The following is a 25,118-nucleotide window of genomic DNA, read 5'->3' as shown; positions in this document are numbered from 1 at the left end:
GTGCCTCAGATAGCTTTGCTACTACTAACCTTGCTTTTGGGCCCTAGATTCTTCTGAATCAGCACTTTCTCCTCATCATCCACAAGAATCCCATGGTAATCATGATAAGCAACTTCTCCAAGGGACAGTGCCTCAGGTGAGAGAGGCAAGAGACCACATTTCATTGCAGACACCTGAAGATGTTATAGCAGGTTTTACAGAGAAGAATCAAAGAAGCAGTAATAGTGTATATTACCTATGTTTATACTATTTTAAATTATTAGCATATAATGATAATATTAACTGCACTTATATACTGCTATTCTAGACAGATTAGCGTCTTGCTCAGATCAGTGAACAAAGTCAGTGTTACTATTATCCCCACAATACAGTTGAAGAGCTGTGGCTGAGAGGAGCGGCTGACCCAAGGCCAACTACTGAGCTCATTGCTGTAGCGAGATTCGAACCAGCACAATGCTGATTTGCAGCCCTACCAGTTAACCCCTATGTTACGGCAGTGCATAATAATAGCCATTTAAAATATCATGAATGTTGAGGGGAACACTGCTGTTTAACAGAACTTTTACTGGAATCTCCTCAGAAAGAAGGGCTGCAGCTTCAGTAATAAAGTGGAGCTCCTTACCCTCAAATGTCTACATTATTTTTAGGGAGGAAATCTTATTTTTACTCATGACATTTAGAAGACATCTCTATAACCATTTATCAACTTACAGAGCAAAGGAACCAACTAAAGGTTTGGTCCTAAAAAGCTCCTCTCCTCTCTTTAACAAAAAAACCACCATGTTCTTTCCTACCTCAACGCAGGGTGTTTAAAATTTTGCCCCATTCCTCTTATAACCACTGTTGAGGTATGTGACTGTGCCACAGGAGGGCTGAGAGCTTAATGCTGAAGAGACTAGTCTTGACTCAACCTACTGGCCACCCATCACTACGCTTTTCTGCCCACAGAAAAGTGCTCTTTAACATATGCTCAGATATTTTCCACTTATCTGAACCTGACCCCAGTGCTCATCAAACAAGGCAGGTGCAAATTTTCTTAACAGTGCCATTCTTTGAAGATTTAATCCAGTCTGTTCATTGAAATCAATGGGGTTAGACTGGAATAATTCTGCACTGGACTGCACTATAAAATAGGAGATTTTAACCATGGTTGAATAAGGCTGATTTTTTTCTTGTCTAATTTTTATCTGAAGTGGGAGTGAAAGAGCTCAGTCTCTTCTTATTTCTGTTCTTCGACACTGAGCACCCCCTATCACTTCTACTGACTGCTGCTGGGAAAAGACAATTTCTCCCCCCTTTTTAGGAAGTGGGAATTTTAAAAAAAATCACATACATCCTTTTATTTTCTCCTGGAAGCTATACCACTTTATGTGAAATTGCTTAACACTTCATAGCTAGAGTAAGAAGGAATTTCTTACCGCTGCCCCTGCTGGTGTGTGAATATGAACAATGCACTTAATGTCAGGTCGAGCTGCATAAATGGCAGAGTGCAAAGTGAAGCCAGCTTGATTCACTCCCAAATTAGTGCTTCCACGGTCAACTACATCACCTTGAATATTTATTTTAACCTGATAACACAAAATTGCATTAGACCTCAGAAGCCAGATCATCCCGTTGCAGCACGGAAATAGATTCGATCATTCTGAAAGCTCCTCAATGAACCCATGATGTAAAATGCATATTGAAGCATGGTTGTTGTGTGCGACAATACATATGAAAGCAATTCCACCAATCATGTAAAAGAATCACACAGAGGCAAAGGTTCCCTCACCTGCTTGTCAACTGTGAACACTCCCCCTGCAAAAGCTAAATGCAGAGAAGAGCCACTTCTCCTTTCTTTACCCAAATGAATGATAGACTAAAGATCTCCAGGATCATTCCACCTGACCCACCATCTTCTGACTCAAGCAGTCTGAACGTTCTGCTAACTCTTCTGAGACATCTGAAATCCCTGGGAAAATTGGGTCTTTCCCCTCAAAGTTTGCTAGTCATGGGGTTGGACCGGGCAAAATCACTCATTAAGCACAGAGTGACAGACATTGAAAGACAAACAGATTTACTTAGAGCACCAGGTTTTATTTCTTCAGATACTACTAAATATATTGCCTCTCCTGCAGACTATTTTTACTTTCTTGAATCCAGTAACTCCAGAAGGGCATTTACTTTAGCTAGAAGTTCGACTCTACCCTCTGCCGTTCTGGAAGGAAAGTTTAAAGCTGTCCCTTATTCTCTTAGGCTTTGCTCCTGTCCCCTAAGAGAAATTGACTCAATGGAGCACATCTTCTTTAACTGCCCAAGTCATAGTAAAATTAGAGCGGAAACCATCAGTCCATTAGTAGAACGATGCCCTGGAAGTTCAAATAAAATCAAACTTGATTATCTTTTGTCTGATTGGAATCACCAGACAACACGTCAAGTAGCAAGATTTTGTGCCCAGGTCTACAAGCAATGTAAATTGCATAAGGCAGACTGAATGCATTTTAACCTTTTAAACAACTAATTTATGATGATCTTATTTTTTTACTCTTATATTTATTCATCGTTCTTCCCCTGTATCCAGTCTCAAACTGTTTTTAAACTGATTTGCAAATTGTTTTATATGTACTGGTCGCAGACTGTAATAATAGACTTGACTTCTGAGACAGAGTAAGTTTTGCACCGCTCAAGAAAAATGATGCTCCAATTCCTGCTGAATTGGGTGCCCTCCTGGCTGTTGGTGTAAGCCTCTGAGGTCACACTGTGTTCATCTGTTCTAGAACCTGCATAACAATTGTATGCAAAGGCTATTAGGGCAACCCCAGTGGATGAAACATCAGTTGCTTGCTTGCCAGCCTCCTCAGGGGTTAATAGCCTTGAATCACCAACTCTTGGCACTTGGCTACCCTTCCAGACAGACTTGCACCTGTGGTGATTTGTTTTCTGCACAGGTGTGTTTATCCACATGAATCTGTTCAATGTTATTCATCTTAAAACAAATGGGAATTATAATGGCATTCATTTCACTGGTGTCTAGCTTTGAAGACAACTCTGACTCAGGGAGATAACTCACAAAGCATCAGAAGTGATGAAACTGGCACCTATTTATTTATTTGTGTTTACAGTCCACCTTTTTGCTGAGTCTCAAGGCAGATTACACAGCGTACCTAAACTTCCTAATAAAAACGAACAGATCAAACAACAGGAGACATTTGTGTAAAAAAAAAATTGAGAACAGATCTTTCTTTACATTGTTTCCACTTATCATTATTGGCTGGAGGAGCTCCAGTTCCACATGTTGGACGTGCTCTGAGTATCAACTCAGTGGTGACATTTAGAGTTGCTTTGTGGCGCCTGCTCTTCTTGAGGCTCCTGCATATCAAGAGGCTGTTTGTTATGGTGAGAGACCACAACATGGCCAGGGCAATCAAGGATGGGAAGTTTGCTGAAGAGCAAAGACAACTGGAGGCTTCGCAAGTACATGGTCGGCTATTCAAAATTATTGGCATTTTGATGCTTTTGACGTATTCTGTTTTATGATGATGATAGGGGAAATCTCAATAGGAGAGTGAAGGCAAAATTAAAACAATGACGCTTTACTTACCACCGTAAACCATTATTTGTGCAATGCAACATTTGAAGGAGTTCTTGAGGTTAAGAATTATTACCAGGTGTATCAATGCAACTGTCTGAAGGCTTCTGAGTTACACAGAATGAAAAAGTATATACACAGAAAAACTAGCTATATATTTAACTAAAATGAGTCATTTCAGAATGGATTAGTTCTCATGACAACTGCACACAATTCTCCTGAAGTACAATGGCCTACCCATGGGCCAGGCTTACACATATGGAAGAACCACCTGTGCAAAATGACTTGAAACAACTGCACTTTTACTATATGTACCTAGACTAAGTAAAAAGTGCAACCATTCTGAACCATTTCATTAGCAAGCTGTGCTAAGCAAAGCCTTGTTCCATGCTGGAAAATTCCAAAACAACCTCATTGAATTAATTCTGCAGAGATCTTTGCTATTTATATGAAATCGGTGGGAGAGGACACCTGGGAATTCACAAGGAGGCACTGAGAAGTCTGCACAATATCTCTCCTTTCTCTCAAGAGTCATGCATAGTCAGGGCCGGCACCACCATTGAGGCGGTGAGGTGGGGGATGCGGGCGCCGCGGGGCCAGAAAGGGCACCGGGAGCGGAGGCACGCGTTCCACGCCGCCGTCGGCCAGCCCCGCACCACTGTCACTGCCGCTGCACACCCCTGGCGGGCGCAGCAGCCACAGGCCAGGGACGACAGGCGGCCGGGGCAGCATGTGGGCGGCCTCCTCGCGCCGTCCCAGCCACCCGTCGGCGGCACTGCGTGATGACGTCATCACATGATGACATCATCACAGAGTCCAGGGGGGGCACGAGCACTGTGTGCGCATGCAAAGCTGGCCTCCAGAGCCAGAAATTCTGACACCGGGGCTGCACATAGTATATTGTCCTTTAATCAGTAATAGGCTCATGCCAAAGGAAAAGGTTCAAATGAATCTCAAGAGAAAAGACACTTGTACTTGGATGGGGGCGGGGGGGAGGTATAAATGCTGGATCCTCAGCCCTGGCAAAAGTTAGTTGTGACTAATTTACATTAAAAGAGCTTGTTCTACTGGTTTCAACAGGATTTCATCACACAAAATTTCAGTTAGATTGTGATTCAGGCATTAATGAATTTTAATTTGTCTGAATTTTTTTTACTTACCAGACTAGATGCAGTAACCTCACTATAGAGAAGCCCAAAAGGCACAATGAGAAAGTGTTCCTGCTCAGAATTTACTCTGACCTACAAATAGAAGGAATAAAAATTGATTATGCACAAATACTACTTTGAAAACAATCTTGTACTGGTATGAAAAGTAAGACAAAAATAATCTCTTTCATGTCTAAGAGTTAACATGTAATTCAGGGGCAAAAATAATAACACAAGTCCACAAAATACCTAAAAGAAAAAAGGACATGAAGTGCTGAAGTACTACTGTTAAATCTGATGATTAGTCTGCAATGTAGAAGAACTCCCTGAAATCCTACTGGTGGCATTAAGATCCTAGAAAAAGATATTACAGATGAGTTTCACTGGACATCAGAACATTCAGTGTTTGCGTAACTTTAAAGTTTAACTTTTAAGTTAAAACATGTACCCTTCTCCAGTTGCCTAGAATAGAGAAAATACAACCCCCACCCCCAAGATAAAATCAAACTCCTCCATTCTTGGTTGTTGTGGGTTTTCCGGGCTATATTGCCGTGGTCTTGGCATTGTAGAGATCTCTGAGAGATCTCTGTCTTTTGGTGCTACACCTCTGAAGATGCCAGCCACAGCTGCTGGCGAAACGTCAGGAACTACAATGCCAAGACCACGGCAATACAGCCCGGAAAACCCACAACAACCATCGTTCTCCGGCCGTGAAAGCCTTCGACAATACATCGAACACCTCTACGACACTGAGAAATCTCTGTCTTTTGGTGCTACACCTCTGAAGATGCCAGCCACAGCTGCTGGCGAAACGTCAGGAACTACAATGCCAAGACCACGGCAATACAGCCCGGAAAACCCACAACAACCATCGTTCTCCGGCCGTGAAAGCCTTCGACAATACATCCTCCATTCTTCCTTGTAGGAAAGGTGTGCCAATCCCTTGGGCATTTTGGTTGCTCTTTTTTGCACCTGTTCCAGTGCTACAATAAATATATGTTCAAGGTCCCTGATCCTGCACTCACTGGTTCTATGGAGCATGAAGGGAGAAGCAGAAGCAGAGCCTCGGGGTAGCAGACAGAACATCAGTGGGAAGCAGCAAAGGAGACATTCATGCTTTGCCAACAGCAATGGTGTCAGTAGCCACCAACATGATGACTAGCAGGAGCAAACTGATATAGTCTGGAGCATCGAGGGTGGGGCCGTCTCCAGTGACGGCCTCTTGGCAGTTGGCTCGGCAACATGAGAGGAAACCACTGGAGCAGGCAGCCCGGCCAAACAGCAAGTCACCCTGGGGTCAGGCTGGTGCAGCCGTGGAAAGGAAGGGTTTGCGAGAGGTGAGGGCAAGGATGGAACTCTCCCTGGACTGACAGCCATGAGTGGGGGAGGAGGATAGTGGCCAAAAGGAGCCCATCTTGAGGCAGGGCCTTGAGGGAGGAGGGAGGGCAGGAGAAGCCACTGGCCCCTCTCCTTGTCATAGCCCAGGGAACCCCACAGGAGGAGGGCTGGTTGGGTGAGCCTGGGGTTGTCCCACCCCTAGTGGTTCCTTTAAATAGCCCTGAGGACAGAGGCTGGGGAGGAAGAGCACAGCTGCTTTAGAGGGCTCTGTAGAGTGACAGATCACTGGAGAAAGAAATGGAGCACAGTGAAGTAAATTCCCCTCCTCTCCCATTTCTGAGTCTTCTTCCCCTACATCCAGGCTGGACAAGGCACCCAAGGAGGGAGTGACAGCTCCAGATTCCACCTCTGGAGTAGCAGATATGGACAATGTCCTTTTTTGAGGCCATAACTGTACATAACATTCCAAATGTAGCCACATTATGGCGTAACACCAGAGTATTAGGACTGGCCATTTTGTTTTCAGTCCCTCTCCTAATACTCTCTAGCACAGAATTTGCCCTTTTCATGGCTGCCAATGAGTCAACATTTTCCTTGAGTTATGCACCATGACCACAAGATCGCTTTCCTGGTCAGTTACTGCCAATTCAACCCCCATCAGTATATATTTAAAGTTAGTATTTTTCATCTGATGTGTGTCACTTCACACTTACTCACGTTGAACCTCATTTGTCACACTGTCCTCCACTCACCCAATTTGTTTTTTTTTTTGAAAAAATTTTTATTGGGTTAGAATCCATTATTTTTACATTACATTCAATTTTCCCCAAATTTTTCATTCCTAACCCCCTCCCTTTCCCCCCCTTTTGTTGACTTCCAACAGCTTTCCCACCCTTTGTCCCTTTTCCCTTACTTCTATTAAATTCCTCTATCTTAAACATATATACATTTTCTATTATATTAAGCAGTACATCCTTAACTACTTTTCTCATTATATACCCAAACTGTAAGTCTTTGTTTCCCTCTTAAATAAACAGTTTATCCCCTTTTCCAGTTTCTAATATTTCTATATATCATAAACCATAAAAATCTTATATTTAAATCAAGCAATTTGACTTATTTTCTATATATTCCTCATTCTATCTTTTTATGGTAATTCTATATAGCACATCACATAGTCAATCAATTTGACTCTTCTGTACATTCAGTTTGGTGCATATAAATCTTATCAAAGAAAGAAAATATTGTTAGTTATTCACTCCTTATATTTAAACCTTATCATTAATTATTTTCTGTCAATATTCTATCTATTAACCTCTATATATCTAATTATATATCAATCTGTTAACTGCTTATTAATTCACATTTATCTCTTCATCCCTCGGTAAAGTTACCCCCCTCTATTATACTTTTATTATACTTCAGTAGTTTTCAAACTGCCACAGTTTTCCTCCCACCTCCCATTTCTTCTCCAGATATTGTTTCAGCTTCTCCCAGTCTGTGTTAAACTGCCCTGAGTCCAGATTTCTCAGTTTTCTTGTCATCTTATCCATTTCTGCCATGTACAGCAATTTGTAGATCCAATCTTCAATAGTTGGCACTTCTTGTACTTTCCATTTTTGCGCATACAAAAGTCTAGCTGCTGCTGTCATATAAAATATCAACGTCCTATGATGGGCTGGAATTCCCTCCATTCCCAAGTTTAGTAGCAGGAGTTCTGGGTTCTTATTTATTTGAAATTGTAAAATTTCACTCATTTCTCTTATTACTTCCCCCCAGAACTGCCTAGCTACCTCACACGACCACCACATATGATAGAGGGAGCCCTCATGCTTCTTACATTTCCAACATTTATTAGAAGTATTCAAATTCCCTAGCGCAATCTTCTTTGGTGTCATGTACCAACGATAAATCATTTTGTAAATGTTCTCTTTAATATTAGTACATGTCGTTGTCTTCATTGTAGTTTTCCACAAGTATTCCCATGCCTCCATTGTTATTTCTTTGTTAAAGTTTATAGCCCATTTCACCATTTGTATTTTAACTGTCTCATCCTCGGTATACCATTTCAACAGTACTTGGTATACCTTGGATATTCTTTTCTTATCTTCTTTAAAAAGGGTCTGCTCTAGTTCCGAATTCTCTATTCGTATACCTCCCTTTACAGCGTCCGAGTTATATAAGTCTCTAATCTGTCTGTACTGGAACCAGTCGTAATTAGGTGATAGTTCCTCTTGCGTCTTTATTCTAAGTTTAGCTGCTTCAGTTTTAGTTATTTCTTTATATGTTAAACATTGTTGTTCATTATCAACAGCTCTCGGGTCTATCACCTCATACGGAACCACCCACAAGGGACTTCCTTCTTGTAAATAAATTCTGTACTTCTTCCAGATTGTATATAAACTTCTCCGTACAAAATGATGCAGGAACATCGAGTTGACCTTTGCTTTGTCATGCCATAAGTATGCATGCCATCCAAATATTTTTTTATATCCCTCTAGGGCTAGTAGTTTCTTGTTCTTTAATGTCATCCATTCTTTCAACCAAACTAGACAGATTGCATCATGATAAAGTCTCAGATTGGGCAGTTGCATTCCGCCTCTTTCCTTTGCATCTTGTAGAACTTTCACTTTCACTCGAGGCTTCTTGCCTGCCCAAACAAAATCTGATATTTTCCTCTGCCATTTTTCAAATTGTTTAGAGTCTCTGATGATTGGTATTGTCTGTAGCAAAAACATTACTCTTGGTAACACATTCATCTTAACTGCTGCAATCCTACCCAACCATGACAAATTCAATCTGTTCCATTTAATCAAGTCTCTCTCTATCTGAATCCATAGTTTTTCATAATTGTTTTTGAACAAATCTATATTCTTTGCAGTTAATTCGACTCCCAAATATTTCACTTTGCTTGTTACTTCACAGTCCGTTGTTTCCATTAATAGTTGTTGTTTCTGCTTAATCATGTTTTTACATAGTATCTTTGACTTCTTTTTGTTGATATAAAAACCTGCCAAATCTCCAAACTCCTTAATCTTATCAATCACTCTTGGCATGTTCTCCAGTGGGTCCTCTACAATTAACATTATATCATCCGCAAATGCTCTGACCTTATATGAATAGTCCTTTATTTTAATTCCACGAATTTCCTCATCTTGACGTATTTGTATCATCAGAATCTCCAACACTAAAATGAACAATAATGGAGACAACGGGCAACCTTGTCTTGTTCCTTTACTTATCGTCAATTTCTTAGTCAATTCATCATTGACCACAATTGCTGCAGTCTGGTCTCTGTAAATTTCCTTAATTGCTCTGATGAATCTTTCTCCCAGTTGTAGCTTTTCCATAGTGGCAAACATAAAGTCCCAGTTTAAATTGTCAAACGCTTTTTCAGCGTCTACAAAGAAGAAACCAACCTCTTTGTCACAACGCTTGTCATAATATTCAATAGCATTGATCACTGTCCTTAAATTGTCTCTTATTTGTCTGTCTGGCAAAAAGCCTGCTTGTTCCTCCTCTATAACTTCCGAGAGCCACCCCTTCAATCTCTCCGCCAGTATCTTCGCAAAGATTTTATAGTCATTGTTAAGTAGCGATATGGGTCTGTAATTTTTCACATTAGTCAGGTCTTGGCCCTCTTTTGGGATCAATGATATGTTCGCTTCACTCCAAGTAGCTGGAATCCTTTGATCCCTTAAAATTCCATTTATCACCTCTTTTAGGAATGGTGCCAGTTCATTAGCCATTACCTTATAAAATTTAGCCGTAAGTCCATCTGGCCCTGGCGCCTTTCCTAGATTTGCAGATTGTATTGCCTTACTTATTTCCTCGTCAGTTACTTCGCTGTTCAGCTTGTTTCTCCAAGCTTCCGAGATTTCTGGAAGTTTGGTCTTCTCCAAATATGACGCTATTGATTCCTTATTCACTTCTTTCTTATTATACAACTTAGCGTAGAATTTATAAAAGGCTCTACTAATGGTAGTCTGCTCCAAATACGTTTTGTTATCTTCACAGATTTTATTTATTATTTTCTTTTCCCTTTTCTTCTTCAATTGCCATGCCAGGTACTTCCCAGGTTTATTAGCGCCCTCAAACACTTTCTGATTCAGTCTTTTAAGATTCCATTCCAATTCTTTATTACTCATTGCTGTTAGCTGTTCTTGAAGTATTTTAATTTCCTGATATATTTTCTTTTTCCCTGGTCTCTTTTTTAACTGCGATTCTTTGGCTTTTATTTTCTCCTCAATCTCTTGTCTTTTCTCCTTTTTCTTCTTTCTTGCCCTACCATTTAAGTCCATTAGTATGCCCCTTACAACCGCCTTATAAGCATCCCAAACTTTATTGGTTGGTACTTCTTTATTCACGTTGTATTGTATAAAAAACTTTGTTTCTCTTCTCAATATTTCCATATTCTCATTTTCTTGTAACAAGTCCTCATTTATTCTCCATGCTTTCCTTTTTCTCCTTTTTCCTAGTTTCCACATAATTGGATTATGATCTGAGCCTACCATCGGCATTATTTCCACCTCTTTAGTCCATAACGCTAAGTCTTTTGAGGCCCAGATCATATCAATTCTTGATAATGTAGCATGCCTTGCAGAGTAAAAAGTAAACTGTCTGCTTTTAGGATACTCTCTCCTCCATACATCCTCAAGAGTCTCTTGTTGAATCAACTCAAAAAAAAGCTTTGGTAAAAGTCCTTTTTTCTTTTGTGCCGTTGTAGTTTTTTTATCTAGTTCCAAGTCTGTCACTCCATTGAAGTCTCCAGCAAGAATTATCTGGTCATATACAAAATCATCTAAATGCTTCCTCAAGTCCTCAAAGAAGCTTTCTTTTGCACCATTAGGTGCATAGAGTCCGACTACCAACACTTTCTTTAAATTCCAAATACATTCCACTGCTACAAATCTAGCTTCCACATCTCTCATAACAAATTTTGGCTGTAGCTCCTCTTTTATGTACAGCACCACTCCTCTTTTTTTCTTGTTAGAGGCCGCTACAAATTCTTTGCCCAGTTTTCCAGATTTTAAATATTTTACATCCTGTTTTCTAATATGGGTCTCTTGCAAACACACAATATCACATTTTTGTTTTAGTAGCCAGTGGAAAATGTTCTTCCTCTTATTCGGTGAGTTTAGTCCGTTTACATTCCAAGATAATACTTTACACTCCATATTCATGGTCTTGTTGGTAAGTCTTTTTCATTGTCCTTAATAAATCGCTCCATCTCTCGCTCAGATCTGATGCGTTTTTTGGCCCCTCCAAACTCAAAGGACACTCCTTCCGGTAGCTCCCATCTGTACCTGATTTTCATGTCCTTCAAAATCTGAATTAGCACTTTATATTTTTTCCGGTCTAATAACACTGATCTGGGCAATTCCTTCATTATAATAATCGTCTTGCCATCAATCTCCAATGGATCTTGAAACTGTTTTGTCACAATCATCTCTTTCATATTTCGTGTTGTAAACTGCACGATCACATCTCTTGGTAATTTCCTCTGGGTTGCAATTCTCGAGTTCACACGGTATGCCACATCTAGGATAGCCACAATTTCCTCCTCCTCCTTCCCCAGGTATTCAGCCAACACCTCAGTCATCTGTTCTTGCGCTGATTTTCCATCCACTTCTGGCAAACCACGAAAACGTAGCTGCTTCTCCATATGTTTAGTTTCTGCAACTGACATTCTCCCCTTCACCAATCTCATCTCTGTTTGTTGCGTGTCTATTAAATTCTCCATCGCGTCTTCTACTGTTTTAACTCTCTGCTGCGTTCCTTGTAATTCACTACGAATCGTTTCCATACCTTTTTTCACTTCTGACAGCTCCGACTTTACTGTCTGTGTAACCTCTTTAACCTCTTTAATCAGCTCCAATTTCGTGTCCTTAAGCTCTTTAATCATATCTAAAAGTTTTTTGTCCAGATTTTTATCCAGATTTTCTATTGCCGATTGCCACTCTTTTTTCGACATCGTGGGGCTTGCTTTAGCTCGCTCCCACGACTCTGCTCTCTTCCTTAACTCCGTGGCGTAAAATTAAACGTTTTTCTTTTTCAAATGTCCCAATCTTCTTGCCAAAATTAAATTTTAAAGTGTCCAAAATGTCGGGCGTCTTTTCTCTATGGTTTCTCTATGATATTGTAATCCAAGATGGCCTACTTCCTTTTCCGCTGAAGCCGCGACCCTTCCCTTTTCAAAAATGGCGATTCCCTACTTCCTGCCCTCCAGCAAGGGCCGCTTCTCTCCAGCCACTCTATTGTTATTACGCACTTCCTGTCTCCCGTCTTCCCACAGCAGGTCTCGCGATGGTGTCTTTTTCTCACAGCTCCAAAGCCACAGGTATTCAAAACAATAGTCCAATTTCTTTAATAACTTCTTTAAACTTAGTCTCTTTTCAAATACAACTCCTGCCAAGTCTTCACCTCCTTTTCACTAGTCTGTTGCAGTTTAAAAATCTACTTTTTTTCCTCTCTGTTTTTGTCAATCTGTCCCGTATCAAAAGATAACGATCTTTACCTTCTCTTCACTTTTCTCGGGTTGTAATCGCTGTTTCGATTTTAAGTTCTCCTCTCAGCTTCTTCCCCCAATCGAAGCTTGGGTATGTAGGTCTTATGCCAGCCGAATTGGCCCCAAAACTGCCGCAGAGATTGTAGCCGACCCGTCGCAAGGTGGGACCTCAAGGATCGGGGGGAGACTCGTTGTGTAGAGCCCCCCCTCGTCCGAGATCTAGCTCACCCTAGGGTCTTGAGCGTTCTTTGCCTGCTCCCCGCCTGAGAGCAGTCGGCCGCGGGCTATTTTCACCCCTCCGGCCGGTTAAAACGGCAGTCCGGTCAGCTCCGCAAATGGAGCTGCGTTAGACCTCCATGGATCCCAAACCGGAAGTCCCTCCACTCACCCAATTTGAAGAGTTCCTTTTGGAGCTCCTCACAACCTGCTCATGTTCTCACATCGTGAATAATTCGGTGCCCTCTGCAATCTTGGCCATTTTGCTACTCACTCGATTCCAGATCATTTATGTACAAATTAAACAGCACCGTTCCTTAAACCGGTTCCTGAGTAATCCCACCCACTGCTTCACTGCAACAACTGCTCATTTACTCCTGCTCCTTCTTGCTGCTTAACTAGTTTCCAATCAATTAGAGGGTTTGTCCATTTCCCAAGGCAAAAGGCTATCAAAAGCTCTTTGGAATTCCAAGTGCATAATGTCTGCTAGTTCACTTTTGTCTGTGTCTGTGTCTTTAAGATGCTAGTGAGACTGGAACCATGCTGACTCTTCCTCAGTAGGGCTTATTTTTCTACGTGCCTTTCAGTTCTATCTTTAAGAACAGCTTTCACAAATTTATATGGACAAACTTTGGGTTGGATCCAACCAGCATCTCTGCTGGTGAAAAACAATTTGACCACCAAAAATTATTGTGCTGGGGATCATGCTGTACAAAATTAAAACATTCCTATGAAACAGTTTATGAAAGGCAAACTGACTGAGGTATATGAAATTCTCCCCTCAGACAAAGTGGTAAGATATGAAAATTTTAAAGAGTCAGTATATGACAGGTTCACTTTAGGCACTGATCATTTCAGAAAGAGATCCAGAACTTTACAGCCTCAGCTGGGGAAGTCATATGTAGCCTTTGGAGCAAAGCTGGGAGATCTTTTAACAAATGCCTGAACTCAGTCAAAGCAGACGCAGCAGAGAAAGTGAGGAATCTGAAGATTCTTGATCAATTCTTATCTCAACTGCCCTCCAAAATAAAAATTCTTGTTAAAGACAAGTTACCTCTGAATGTCACACAAGCAGGTGAAGTAGGAAGACTGATGGCTCCTAAACATAGGCTGAGGGTAGCTAGGACATCCTCTGATAAAAAGGGAGACAGCCCTAGAGCCTCATCACCTTCTCTCAGCAACCAAGAGAAGACATACAAGCCCAGGTGATCCCAAAGACGGAAACACTGAAAATCATATTTATGTGGTATTCAAGTCAGCAGCACATATGTTGATACAGAGCTTAGGGGAAAGGTACAATTAAATGGAGAAAATACTTAAGCCATTTTAGATATTGGATCTAAAGTTACCCTGATAAAAGCAGACCTTGTGAAACCAGAAGATACGAATCCTGACTACTACACACTTCGGAAAGCAGTTACAGGGAAACCAGGAGAGGTTCCTGTAGCCCATATGAGAATGGGATGGCAGAGAAAGGAAGGTGTCCATAAGGTTGCTGTTAACACTGATCGGGAAGAAGTATTATTCTTGGAAACTCACTCTGAATGCCAGCTAATAAGCTATGATTAGTTCCCTCTGAAAAGCCTTTGCAGTGCCATGAAACAAAATTCTGGATATGTTTGGCTTCTTAAATAGAAATTTAAAAAACAGTAATACTGTTTATGCTGCTGCAGATAATGATTCATTCTTTTTCTTAGTGCAGTGGACCATCTGGTTTTACTGTCTCTCTAAAATATAACTGCAGCACTTGTATTGGATGTCCCTGATAATATACATCTTAAAGCAGTAAGAACACACTCTTAGCTAAGAGTCTGTGCCAGTCGTCCACATTGTGACTAATTTATTGGCAACCACCATAATAATGCTCAAGGGAATGACCACAGCATTGCAATGAGCTTCCAGCTGCAATGGGAGCATTAGGCTACAGCTGTAGTGAAAAAAATAAAGTTGTCTTTATTTATAACAAAGCTTGACTGTGAAGAGCTTTCCAGGCTTCTGAGTCTATCTTTTACGTAATTTCTCTTAACCACTCGGCTGCTTTAGTTGCTTCATTCTCAATTGATGTTGTTTTCCTGAATGTACAGAAGATATATTGTCGAAGGCTTTCACGGCCGGAGAACGATAGTTGTTGTGGATTTTCCGGGCTGTATAGCCGTGGTCTTGGCATTGTAGTTCCTGACGTTTCAGGAGATACAGAAGTACAGAAGATACTTCAGAGAACTAAATGAGGGCCTGTCTTGTGCAGAACACAGCAGCTCCCAGGAAGCTTGGAGCTAGAGTGTCCTCAAGTCAAAGCTGACTTATGGCAACCCCTAGTGGGGTTTTCATGGCAAGAGACTAACAGAAGTGGCGTGTCATTACCTGTCTCTGCAACCTTGGTCTTTGTTGGAGGTCTCCCATCCAATTACTAACCAAGGCTGACCTGCTTAGCTTCTGAGATCTGACAAGACCAGGCTCACCTGGGTTTTCCAGACCAGGGCCCCAGGAAGTACACATCCTTGATTTTCTTTGAGTACCATACTTTTTATGGTGTATATGCTTGCAAACACAAGATTTATCACAGTCAGATGACTTTTAGATGCACACTGAATGTACCTTGGCTGTAAATTATAAAGCAGTTCAGAGATGCTAAAGGCTTTCATTGGACCAAGCAGTTGGTCATGGATCTGACTAGAGGGGAGGCAGCCCCTAGGCTTGATCTTTTAAGTTCAATATTTACATAAAAAGAACATTGCCCCAAAAGTCCAACATGACCCCATTTGATTTCAGGAGAGGAAGGGTCTCAAAAATCAGTGGATTAGTCAAAAGGAAGCAGGGTGGTGGTGGTAAAAGGGGTCAAATCCCTCCAGGATGCTTGAAAATTATTTAAATGTGCAATAAAGGAAGCTCAAAACATGTATCACAAATTAGGAAAGGCATCATCTTACATATGGTGATATCAGTGTGGTTCAGTCAAGGCAGCTACAAAAGGCAAGAAGTCTTCCCTTTAAAAGTGCACACTGACAGCAAGGCACACAGAAAGAAAAAAATACCAGGAGCAGATTGCTAAACAGTAAGAATGTCCTAAAAGGCATCAGGAGCAGGAAGCTGTCCAGGAAGGCGAGGGGTCCTTGGACGCCAAGCGTGAAAGGTGTGCTAAAAGAAGAGCGCCAGATAGATACGATACTTCACTCATCTCCTCCTGCTTTTCCTCTGAGGTAGTGTAAGAGTCCACTAGAATATGGATCCTAGCCTGATAACATCTCTTCCCAGAATTGCCATTTCATTTGTATATTCTGTATGACAAACATATTCTCTAGATATTAGTCCGGGGGCTGAAACAACCCAGCCTCCTCACCAATGCTCAAGCCCTGTAATAAAATTAGCACTAAACTAACAACAGGTCTAGCAGAAAGATACTGTTTCCAGAAAGCACTCCCCACGCCCCCAAAGGAACAGGAAGGAAATGTTCCTTTGCCTTTCCAGATAAAATATGCATGAAATACCCAGACGGACCTATTCCTCTTTTTCCTTATAAGTAAAATATGCTTAAGTTTTATGTCACACCTTGATTAAGATTTGATAGGGTCACACTGGTCAGATAAGACTACTTTTGGGACTGGATTCCTCCCATGGTTGGCTAACTTTGCTCTAAATAATGAATTAAAAAAAAAAAACAGAAATCCAAATCTGAAGATTTAATACTCACTGTTATGTGATTGTAAATAAGCTGTGACCATCCAAACAGGTCAGCTAGCCTGTAGAAAGCTGCCAGTTTACATCGCAGTAACTTCTCTCCCTTCTCATATGCAATCGAATCAGATCCCCTGAGATCGTTCACAGGTGTCACCATGCCAAGACCTGAAGAGAGAAGGAAAAGACATGCTCAGCACTGCAATTAAATGTCTGCAGCAGCAATGCCTCAAACTAACAAGAGTTACAGTATATACTCAGGTGAGGCAAGCATTTCACTCTTATTTAGAATTTATAAAATGTACTAGTTCATTCATTCTCCAGAGACAGTGTCAGTCCTTGGCAGGTAGAATTCCCAAGTTCTCCACAGCAAACACACAGGTGTATTGGTTGAAGTAACTTTATTAGAGATCCATCAAGTTCAAGGTGCTCAGACAAATGAATTGGCAGAGGTGACGTAAATGAGGTTGGTGATGTTAGTTAAAGGGAACGTTCCTGCCATCAGGATAAGGACAGTTAAAGTTTTGGGCGCAAAAGAACCAGTGGGGGTGAAAGGGAGAAGCTAGGTTTAGGCTAGACAGAACAAAGAATGAAATAATCTCAGTTCCCAAGAAGGATACATTTTGAGCTGGCCACAGCCAGTCATCAAGGACACTTCTGGAGGCAGCGGGGAAAGAGAAAGTAAATACTTGCAAGATAACCTACTGCCTTAACATCAATAAGAAACTTCTCATGCCCTCACAGGACCAGTACATAACACAGAATACGTTCATGGAAGATATGCAGACAGGCATATATGACAGACAGGCTAAAGGCCAGGGGCAATTATCACATCCAAAACTGTAGTCAAAATTGTATCAAGCGAGTGTTGGTCTGCTTTTACTGGTTTAATAACATAAAACACAATTTATAACTTAGCATAAAAATTGTACTATTTGACATATTTATGGAGTGTAAAGGTATAAATATCTTTGCTTTCAATAATAAAAATTGCAAGTTTAACCAATACTTGAGAAAAGGCCGCTAAGTGCTGCACCCTAAGTTACCACAGCACACGTATCTTTAAGTATGGAAAGGAATAAGATGGGACAACAGGCTGCTCTGTGCCCAGCAAAGGAGTGCCATGACCTCCTCATGAAGTTGGCAGGAGCATGTGCCCCTATCAACTGACTATGCTTTGATGGTCATGTTATCTGTCCTTATTAGGACATGCCCACCTTACTGACACTGGAAAGCCTGAAGGGCCTGCACTGCTCTCAGCTTCAGTCAACTATGATGTGGGAGGCTTCCTTACTGTCCCTTGAACCACTCCGTCCTTGAAATGTGCCCCACTGTGATAGGCTAGGGTCTGTGGTGAGGAGGAGACAGGGCAACTGTCTGAGGGAAAACACCCTCGGAGAAACTAGGGCACTGAAGCCACCAGCAGAAAGAGAGGGCAACTGAAGATGGAATAATTATTGGAAGACAACAGCAACTGGCCACCGTGTTTGTATGGGAGAAGAAGGCACCACCATGGCATGGAGTGGGGGTCTCACTCAGGTCTCTTTCTGTATACAAGAGTTCATGAAGTCTTATATCTGTGGCATAGTCGTAAGATCCACTGAGGACCTGAAGCAGAGTCCCATGGAGAAAAAGTCCCATGGAGAAAAAGTGGGATATAAGCGATTAGAATTAATTAAGCAAACACACATTTGAATGGGTTTCTGTAGTTTGTCAATCCTCTTTGCTGGGAGAGAAGCTCTGTCAAGGGAGGTGCTGAATCAGACTCCAAAGGATGTGAGGTGCTGGGACAGAACTGTGAGTTCATGTCCAGGTTTGCCAGGAAACTACTAGTAGAGCATCTGACAATGTCTGTGACGTGGCTTTCTCCATGCCTGAATCACCAAGAGTATGTGAGCAGGTATGGACAGAGGCTGATGTCCCAGAGGTCTCATCAGGCTTGAAAAGACCACGGGGAATGACAAGTTGAAGGGCTACAACTAGACTGTTGGGTTTTATGACCCTGAAACCTTGTGGCATTGTTAGCTATCCTGAGTATCAGGAGATAAGGTGGGATATAAACACTTTAAATAAATGTATAAATCTCACCCTCCCCCCCCATATCTTCCTTCGCATTTTGAGCAATTGTTTCAGGGAACAAAAGGAAACAGGTGATGCAGGTTTATTTTAGATATGTTTCTCATAATTCCTTGGGGAGAAAGTTGAGACTCAGGTTCCAAGTTTTCCCCCAACGTCAGGGTTGACAGAGTTTTTGTAATTAAGAGCACTGTGTCTTTGAGAGGATTGTGTAGGGGTGGGAGAAATCTCAGGATCATTAGAAGAATAAATAATCTCAACAGCCCACAGTGAATAAAATGCAAAAGCTGGTGCAGAACCGGCTCCTGAGGGGATAGCTGAGTTCTGGGAAAGTCTGGCCTGTTCTTCCTTTGAACCTTACTGGTTTGGGGGGGGGTGCAGCCCAGCGCCCATGAAACCATGGAGGAAGAGTTGGAGGTCTCTTATATTTAATGGATTTTCCCACCTCCAATCCAAGTTATTTATAAGGATTTTTTAAAAAAATCACCAAGGTCTGGCCACAAAGAGAAAGCCTCAGTTGCTAGAAGAGGATAGGACCAAATTCGATTGGAAAAGACCCTCTTGGTGGGTAAACAGCAAACTACACTCCCCTTCTATATGTATCCTACCATTACAGTGACAGTAAAGAAGGGGGACCTTGATGCTGCAGAGATGCCACCCATAGTGTGGTATATACTGTAAAGCACACTGTTAAGGAATGGGAAAGGGCATTCAAAACAGTTCACAATGCCCCTCTTCTTGCACTGGGGTGGCCTCTCACACAGCAGCCTCCTGCCATGGTTCTGTGCAAGAACAATGACCTTTTTGCCCTTTTGGAGGCCTAGGAGCTGCTTGGTCAGCAACCATCAGCTGCCGGCAAGCCAGGACATCGGGCTGGAGCCTCTCCACTGATCTTCTTGGAAACTGGTTCCTGCAAAGATGCTCTTGTGTGCAATGGAATGGGCAGGCCCTTAAGACTGGGCTGGATAGTAACTAGGTTTTCTGATAATTTCTGCCAATTTCCCCTTCCTGCTGTTTGCTCCCCATGCCATTCTTGAGGGTCTCTTGTCCTGTGTCAGCAAGATTAATTGGCTGCAGCGGAAGGGGAAGAGAGACAGGAAAGGCCTGTTTCAGTGACGAAAGTGTCTTCCGTTACTGAAATGATCAGAATGATCAGAGACCAAATTGGGGGGGGGGGACAAAAGGCAGATGGAGATCCTTCCCTTCTCCACTTTATTCTCACAACAACCCTGTGAGGTAGATTAGGCTGAGTGTGTGACTGGCCCAAGGTCACCAAGCAAGGTTCCATGACAGAGTGGGGATTCGAACCCCCAGAGTGGGTCTTCCAAATCCTAGTCTGTCACTCTAGCCACTACACCATACCGGTGCCAGGTGTAACAGTCCCAATTCATTCCCAAAAGAGGAGTCGTAACTTACTCATATTTAAAGCAGCCATTCCACCTTGCGGTGCTGCTGGATAGACATTTGGCACGTTTGCCGTCATGAAGTCTGCGATCTGTTGCAAAGCCAATAAGCCAGTTGGATTCTTTCCTTTTTTGAACTGCTCCTGGATCATGGATTCCAATTCTTCACAAAACGCCTAGCAGGATATTACACTAATTAGTACAATATGGCAGAACTTGAAACAAATTAAGCTTCCCTCCTTCCACCCTTGGAAGTAACCAGCGATTCTTAATGAGCCAGCTACTGTCCTTTAGGTGCACAGCCAAGGGGTAGAAAAGTTTACTTCTTATCGATCTACATATGCAACATTGTGCTTATTATGCAGTTATTTTGTATAATATATATTTTAATGGCTTGTAAGATAGCAAAGAAAAGTAAACTGAACAATAGAAATAATGCAAGATCACTGAGGACTACTTCATGCAAAAGTGATTTTCCTTCACAGATCACCTTCATAGAACAAAATTGTAAATGCTGATTAGCACTTATTTTTCTATGTGGCCAACGATGTGTGTGGCAAGAACCTGCCACTGATCCAGGTGTCTTGCCACACAAGAGATACCTGTGTTTTTGTCATAGGATATGGTACAAACTGTAATTTTTTACAGGAAATTTAGCTCTGGGCAGGAGAATAGTTATGTCCAAAGCAGCCCTGCATTACTAAAAATGAGACACAAGAGTGTCACCTGAACCCGTCCCACTTCCACACACACACAAAAGCAGGATCCCAACCTGCTTCTGAAACTTAGGGGAGCTGCTGGAAAGTCCACCAATGGAGTATAAGGAGATACAATGGGGGAAAAGATCAAATGTGGGAGCTCAGCATTTGCGACCCAAGTGCTTACATGCACCTTAAGATTCTACCTTTTTCAATTTTTTTTCTTTAAAACAGATATAGAAGTTAGCGCCACTCCTGAGGCAGGTGTTTCTCACAAAACACATTTTTGCTATGTAGTTTAATTCATGCAACTCTGCTTCCCAGGCTGCATTACACTTGAACCACCAAGCAAAACCAGACTGGATCATGAGTGATGACTATAGACTCTTACTGGGCTTTGAAGAATCATGGAGACTCTCTTCTTTTGCTCCATCATATTGAAATCCTGGCGAAGGTCAGGCGCCATGTTCCTCTCTCGCAAGTACTCTGGGTTATTTTCATCAACTCGATCAAAATATCTCTCTTTGTGAGGGGCTGTGGGAGGTGGTGAAGTTACCACCTCTGCTCCAGATTCACCATTCATAGCACTATTTCAGTGATCCTATGGAAATAATCAATATTGTATTACTGAGTCATTTATGTGCCAAAGTTACTTTACTCCACTAACCCTCTCTGTCAAAACAACAACATGAGAAATGTGAAACTTGGGTTCTTAGCTACATTTTAACTTCCATTTAGTTTGACCACTTCTCCCACTCAAACCAGATTGGAGAAAATTAGCTGCTTTTACAGAACCCGGCAAAATGGCTCTTAAATCCTCATTCTCTATTGAATGTTACTGTAGATAATGTTTACTTTATTTAAACAGTTTATAATAATAACAATGGCAACAACATTCAGTTTATATTCCGTCCTTCAGGACAGCTTAACGCCCACTCTAGCGGTTTACAAAGTGTGTTATTATTTTCCTCACAACAATCACCCTGTGAGGTGGGTGGGGCTGAAAGAGCTCCAAGAAGCTGTGACTGACCCAAGATCACCTAGCTGGCTTCAAGCAGAGGAATGGGGAATCTTTCCACTAAAATTGCCTTTACTTAAAGTCTTGGACAGTAAACTTTCCCTTCCCACCTGCCCAGCACTTTCTTCATTGCAGAGTGAATTCCTCTGGCACTAAACACTTTCTACTAATGCAAGACTAACACCTCTACTATCTCACCTTGAGATTAGGTAAGCTCTTCAGGATGTTTTCAGACACAGACACAGCATATCATACACAACTATTTGAGCATGCCTGGAAAAGGCAGCAATTATAAGCAACATTTTGAAGTCTTTGAATGTTAGATTACTTTTTTTCAAGGCACCTATCCTAGGAAAATTCAAGTATAGAGATTTCTTTCATTTACTATTCATATGCTATTCAGTTGCTTGTTCAAGTCTGTGTGAACACTTTTGGCAATATTTGACTTCACTTTCCATTTCAGATATTTTCTGACAAACTTCTAAAGGAAACACTGACACAACAATTAGACTGTTCAAACAAGGGGACCTATCCCAATTAAATGAATGAGGATGCAACTAGTTGAGCAGACTGAGGGGATGAGAGCAAACAGCACAACCCTCAGGCTCCTGTGGTACTGGCAGGAACCCAAGAAAGATTATGAAAAGCAGTACTGTACTTCCTATGCAGTCTCACCAAATTTCCTTCCTCCAGGAAAACCAGAAAAATATGAATATTTCCTACTGTCTAGTTTCCAGTTAACATTAAAGCTGTTTGTAGGGTTGCCAGCTTCAAGCTGGGAAATTCCTGGAGATCTGGAGCGGAGAAACCTGGAGAAAGTGGGGTTTGGGGAGGGAAGGGACCTTGGCATGGCATAATTCCAGAGAGTCCACCCCAAAAGTAGCCATTTTCTCCAGGTGAACTGATCTCTGTGGCCTGGAGACCAGATGTAATTCCAGGAGATCTCCAGCCACTACCTGAAGGCTGGCAACCCTAGCTGTTTGCCTCTTTATTCCCATTATTCTTGACCATTATTTTCCATGTTAGTTATGCATAATTGCCTCTTGCAAAGGGTCTTTCAAACATGAGATCATTTCCCTCCCTTTCTCTGACCAATTTACGTTGACAACCATTAAAGATTTTTTCCAAACAAAATATAGTTGTACTTTTCACTTCCCCAAAGGCCAGTGGCGGCTTTCCAATGGCTACAGAACAGGCCAAAGGTGACAGTCCATATAAGCCCCTTTGCCAGATGCAAGGGCCAAAGAATCAATCAGCTGCTAGGCAATTTTAGATTTGGTATGGGAAAGACCAGTCCAGGTTAGTTAGATCAATTCCTGGTGCCACAAAACAGTTGAAATGCTGGACTGCATCTGATATAGTGTTTGCCTTATATAAAAAAAATGTCATTCATCCCCTTGGACAGACTTGGTCAGCTGCAGCTACATAAGAGTGGCAGATAATACATACTGCAAAATATCTGGCGCAGAATTAAAATGTTTTGAACAATGGAGTTGGAAAAATTGATAAACTCTGGGAAATTGGAAACTTCCAGTGACTTAATCACTAGATGGCTTGCAAAAACTATGACTTGCAGATTGGTGAAGGCAGGGGCTTTACTGCTGCATGGAGAATCTGCTAATGTTCAGTACTGTCATTTTGAAAAAAGCTAAAGAGGGGAATGGTAGGAGCATAACTTCTGAACATTAAAGCCTTCAAGTCCATTTCTAATGGCCATGTTGTGTTGATAATACGTAACAGGAGAGGACGATTATATTACTGCCATAATGAGAGGCTCCTATACAAATGGGCAGATTGAAATACACTTAGAAACGTAATCTACTGCTCTATTTCCCATCAAAAAAACAGCACAGCAAGATGAGCCAATGTTGCCAATTTTTATTTTATCTTGATGTCTATTGATCTGTGAATTAGAGAAAGCTGGGACAGGTTTTGCGAGCAACAAGGTTCCTGAACTGACATTCACAGATTATGCGGTTATATTAAGTGAACACTGGGAAAGTAAAAATTAAAATGTTGGCCACTACACCACTCATGCCCAATTCCAGATCATTTATGAACAAATTAAAAAGCACTTGTCCCAATTACAGTCTTTCCAGGACTTCACTACTTACTTCCCTCCAATGCACAAATTTTCCATTTATTCTGTTGTCTAATAACTGTTCTTTGAATCTGCACAAAATAATGTCTTCCTCAAATGTAATTAAGGGTCCAGTTCCTACCACAGAATAATGTGGAATCTAGAAGTACTGAATCCATCCAGTTTTTTTTACCCAATTTGCTTTGTGAAAAATGTCTCAAATAAATAATCAAAGCCTAAAATTGTGATGTATTATGTTTTTCCCACTCAACAAAATCTAGTAACACCATCCCTGTTAAACTTAGCTTACTTAACTACCATAAAGGATGAAGATGTGCATAGGCTTATACTTAACCCTCGATAACAGTAACACAGGAGTCAAATTCGATGTTTAAATGAGCTCTGCTATTTTACTGGCAATTTCCCAATCAAACTTCCAAGGCAATCTCGCCACATTTCTGTTCTAAATGCAGAGGGGCATCCCACTTTCATGAAGTTATCTGAAAGTTCAAACAATGTTGAGCTACCAACTCATAACAAGGAGTTAATTCAGAAGAGCAAATCCACCCTTGGAAATTGATTTTTTTGGGTCAATGACAGACCAGTGCTTTTCCCAGCACACACAAATTAGTTTAACATTTTGTTCCAACCTTCAATTTTATATTTCATCAACATTAGGATGGTAAAGAGTAAAAATACGAATGCTGGCAAAACTGAGTCTTGGAGAAGAAGGTTTTGGATGAGACCTACCCACATCATCTCCAGTTCGGTGACACACAGAACCTAGCAATTTCAGGTTGGAAGTGAGACATATTCTCAGATACCTAACAAATTTAAAGGAACAACAAACTGCCATTTTATACCTATGGGAACTGTTAATACTAATTATTTCTGAGGGGGTTCCTCTATGAATTATATCCCAGAACAGCACTAAAGGCATCCAGCAATCATACTGTAGCAGCCTCATGAGCTTCTCCAATGCTATTTTATCTGCATATGCTGAAAGATATTCAACATCTCTGTAAAGCCATTAGGAAAAACCATTCATAGCTCTGGAACTGGATGTCATCAATACGCAAATGAAATCCAGCTCTTCAACTTTCTACCCAGATCCCTGAGTGATAGAGAGGCCTTAACCCATTGGCTGACAGCAGTGGTCAAACAGCTGAAGGCGAACAAACCGAAGTGCTCCCCACTTTCAATGGGGTACAGTAGACTCTGGCAGATTCTGGCATTGCTACTAGAGAAGCAAGTTAATGCAGCTACAAAAATCGCCTTCTTCAAACTTAGTTTAGCCTGGAAGATGGACCCTACTTTAACATAGCTAATCTAGCCATCTGATCCACACCATGGTTAGAGTTTGAATGAATGAAATCCTGCCCTCGAGTCATGG

General features: G+C 41.5%; 1 protein-coding gene across 9 annotated transcripts in view; it reads right to left on the bottom strand.

The window, feature by feature from the left end:
- The window catches only part of ADD1 (adducin 1), a 71,554-nt gene that overhangs the window by 26,351 nt on the left and 20,085 nt on the right, over positions 1–25,118 (bottom strand). For all 9 annotated transcript variants that reach the window (XM_054999844.1, XM_054999845.1, XM_054999843.1 and 6 more), the window contains 6 exons: positions 21,019–21,228; positions 19,943–20,105; positions 16,467–16,618; positions 4,729–4,809; positions 1,419–1,568; positions 30–173 (listed from right to left, as the gene is read on the bottom strand). In XM_054999844.1, coding sequence (XP_054855819.1) covers positions 30–173; positions 1,419–1,568; positions 4,729–4,809; positions 16,467–16,618; positions 19,943–20,105; positions 21,019–21,210 — 882 coding nt within the window. In that variant the 5' untranslated portion in view covers positions 21,211–21,228. The remainder of the gene's footprint in view (positions 1–29; positions 174–1,418; positions 1,569–4,728; positions 4,810–16,466; positions 16,619–19,942; positions 20,106–21,018; positions 21,229–25,118) is intronic.

This window comes from Eublepharis macularius, chromosome 15 (genome assembly GCF_028583425.1).
Source record: "Eublepharis macularius isolate TG4126 chromosome 15, MPM_Emac_v1.0, whole genome shotgun sequence".
Classification (NCBI taxonomy): Eukaryota; Metazoa; Chordata; class Lepidosauria; order Squamata; family Eublepharidae; genus Eublepharis; species Eublepharis macularius.
This window is presented reverse-complemented; position numbering and strand designations above follow the sequence as displayed.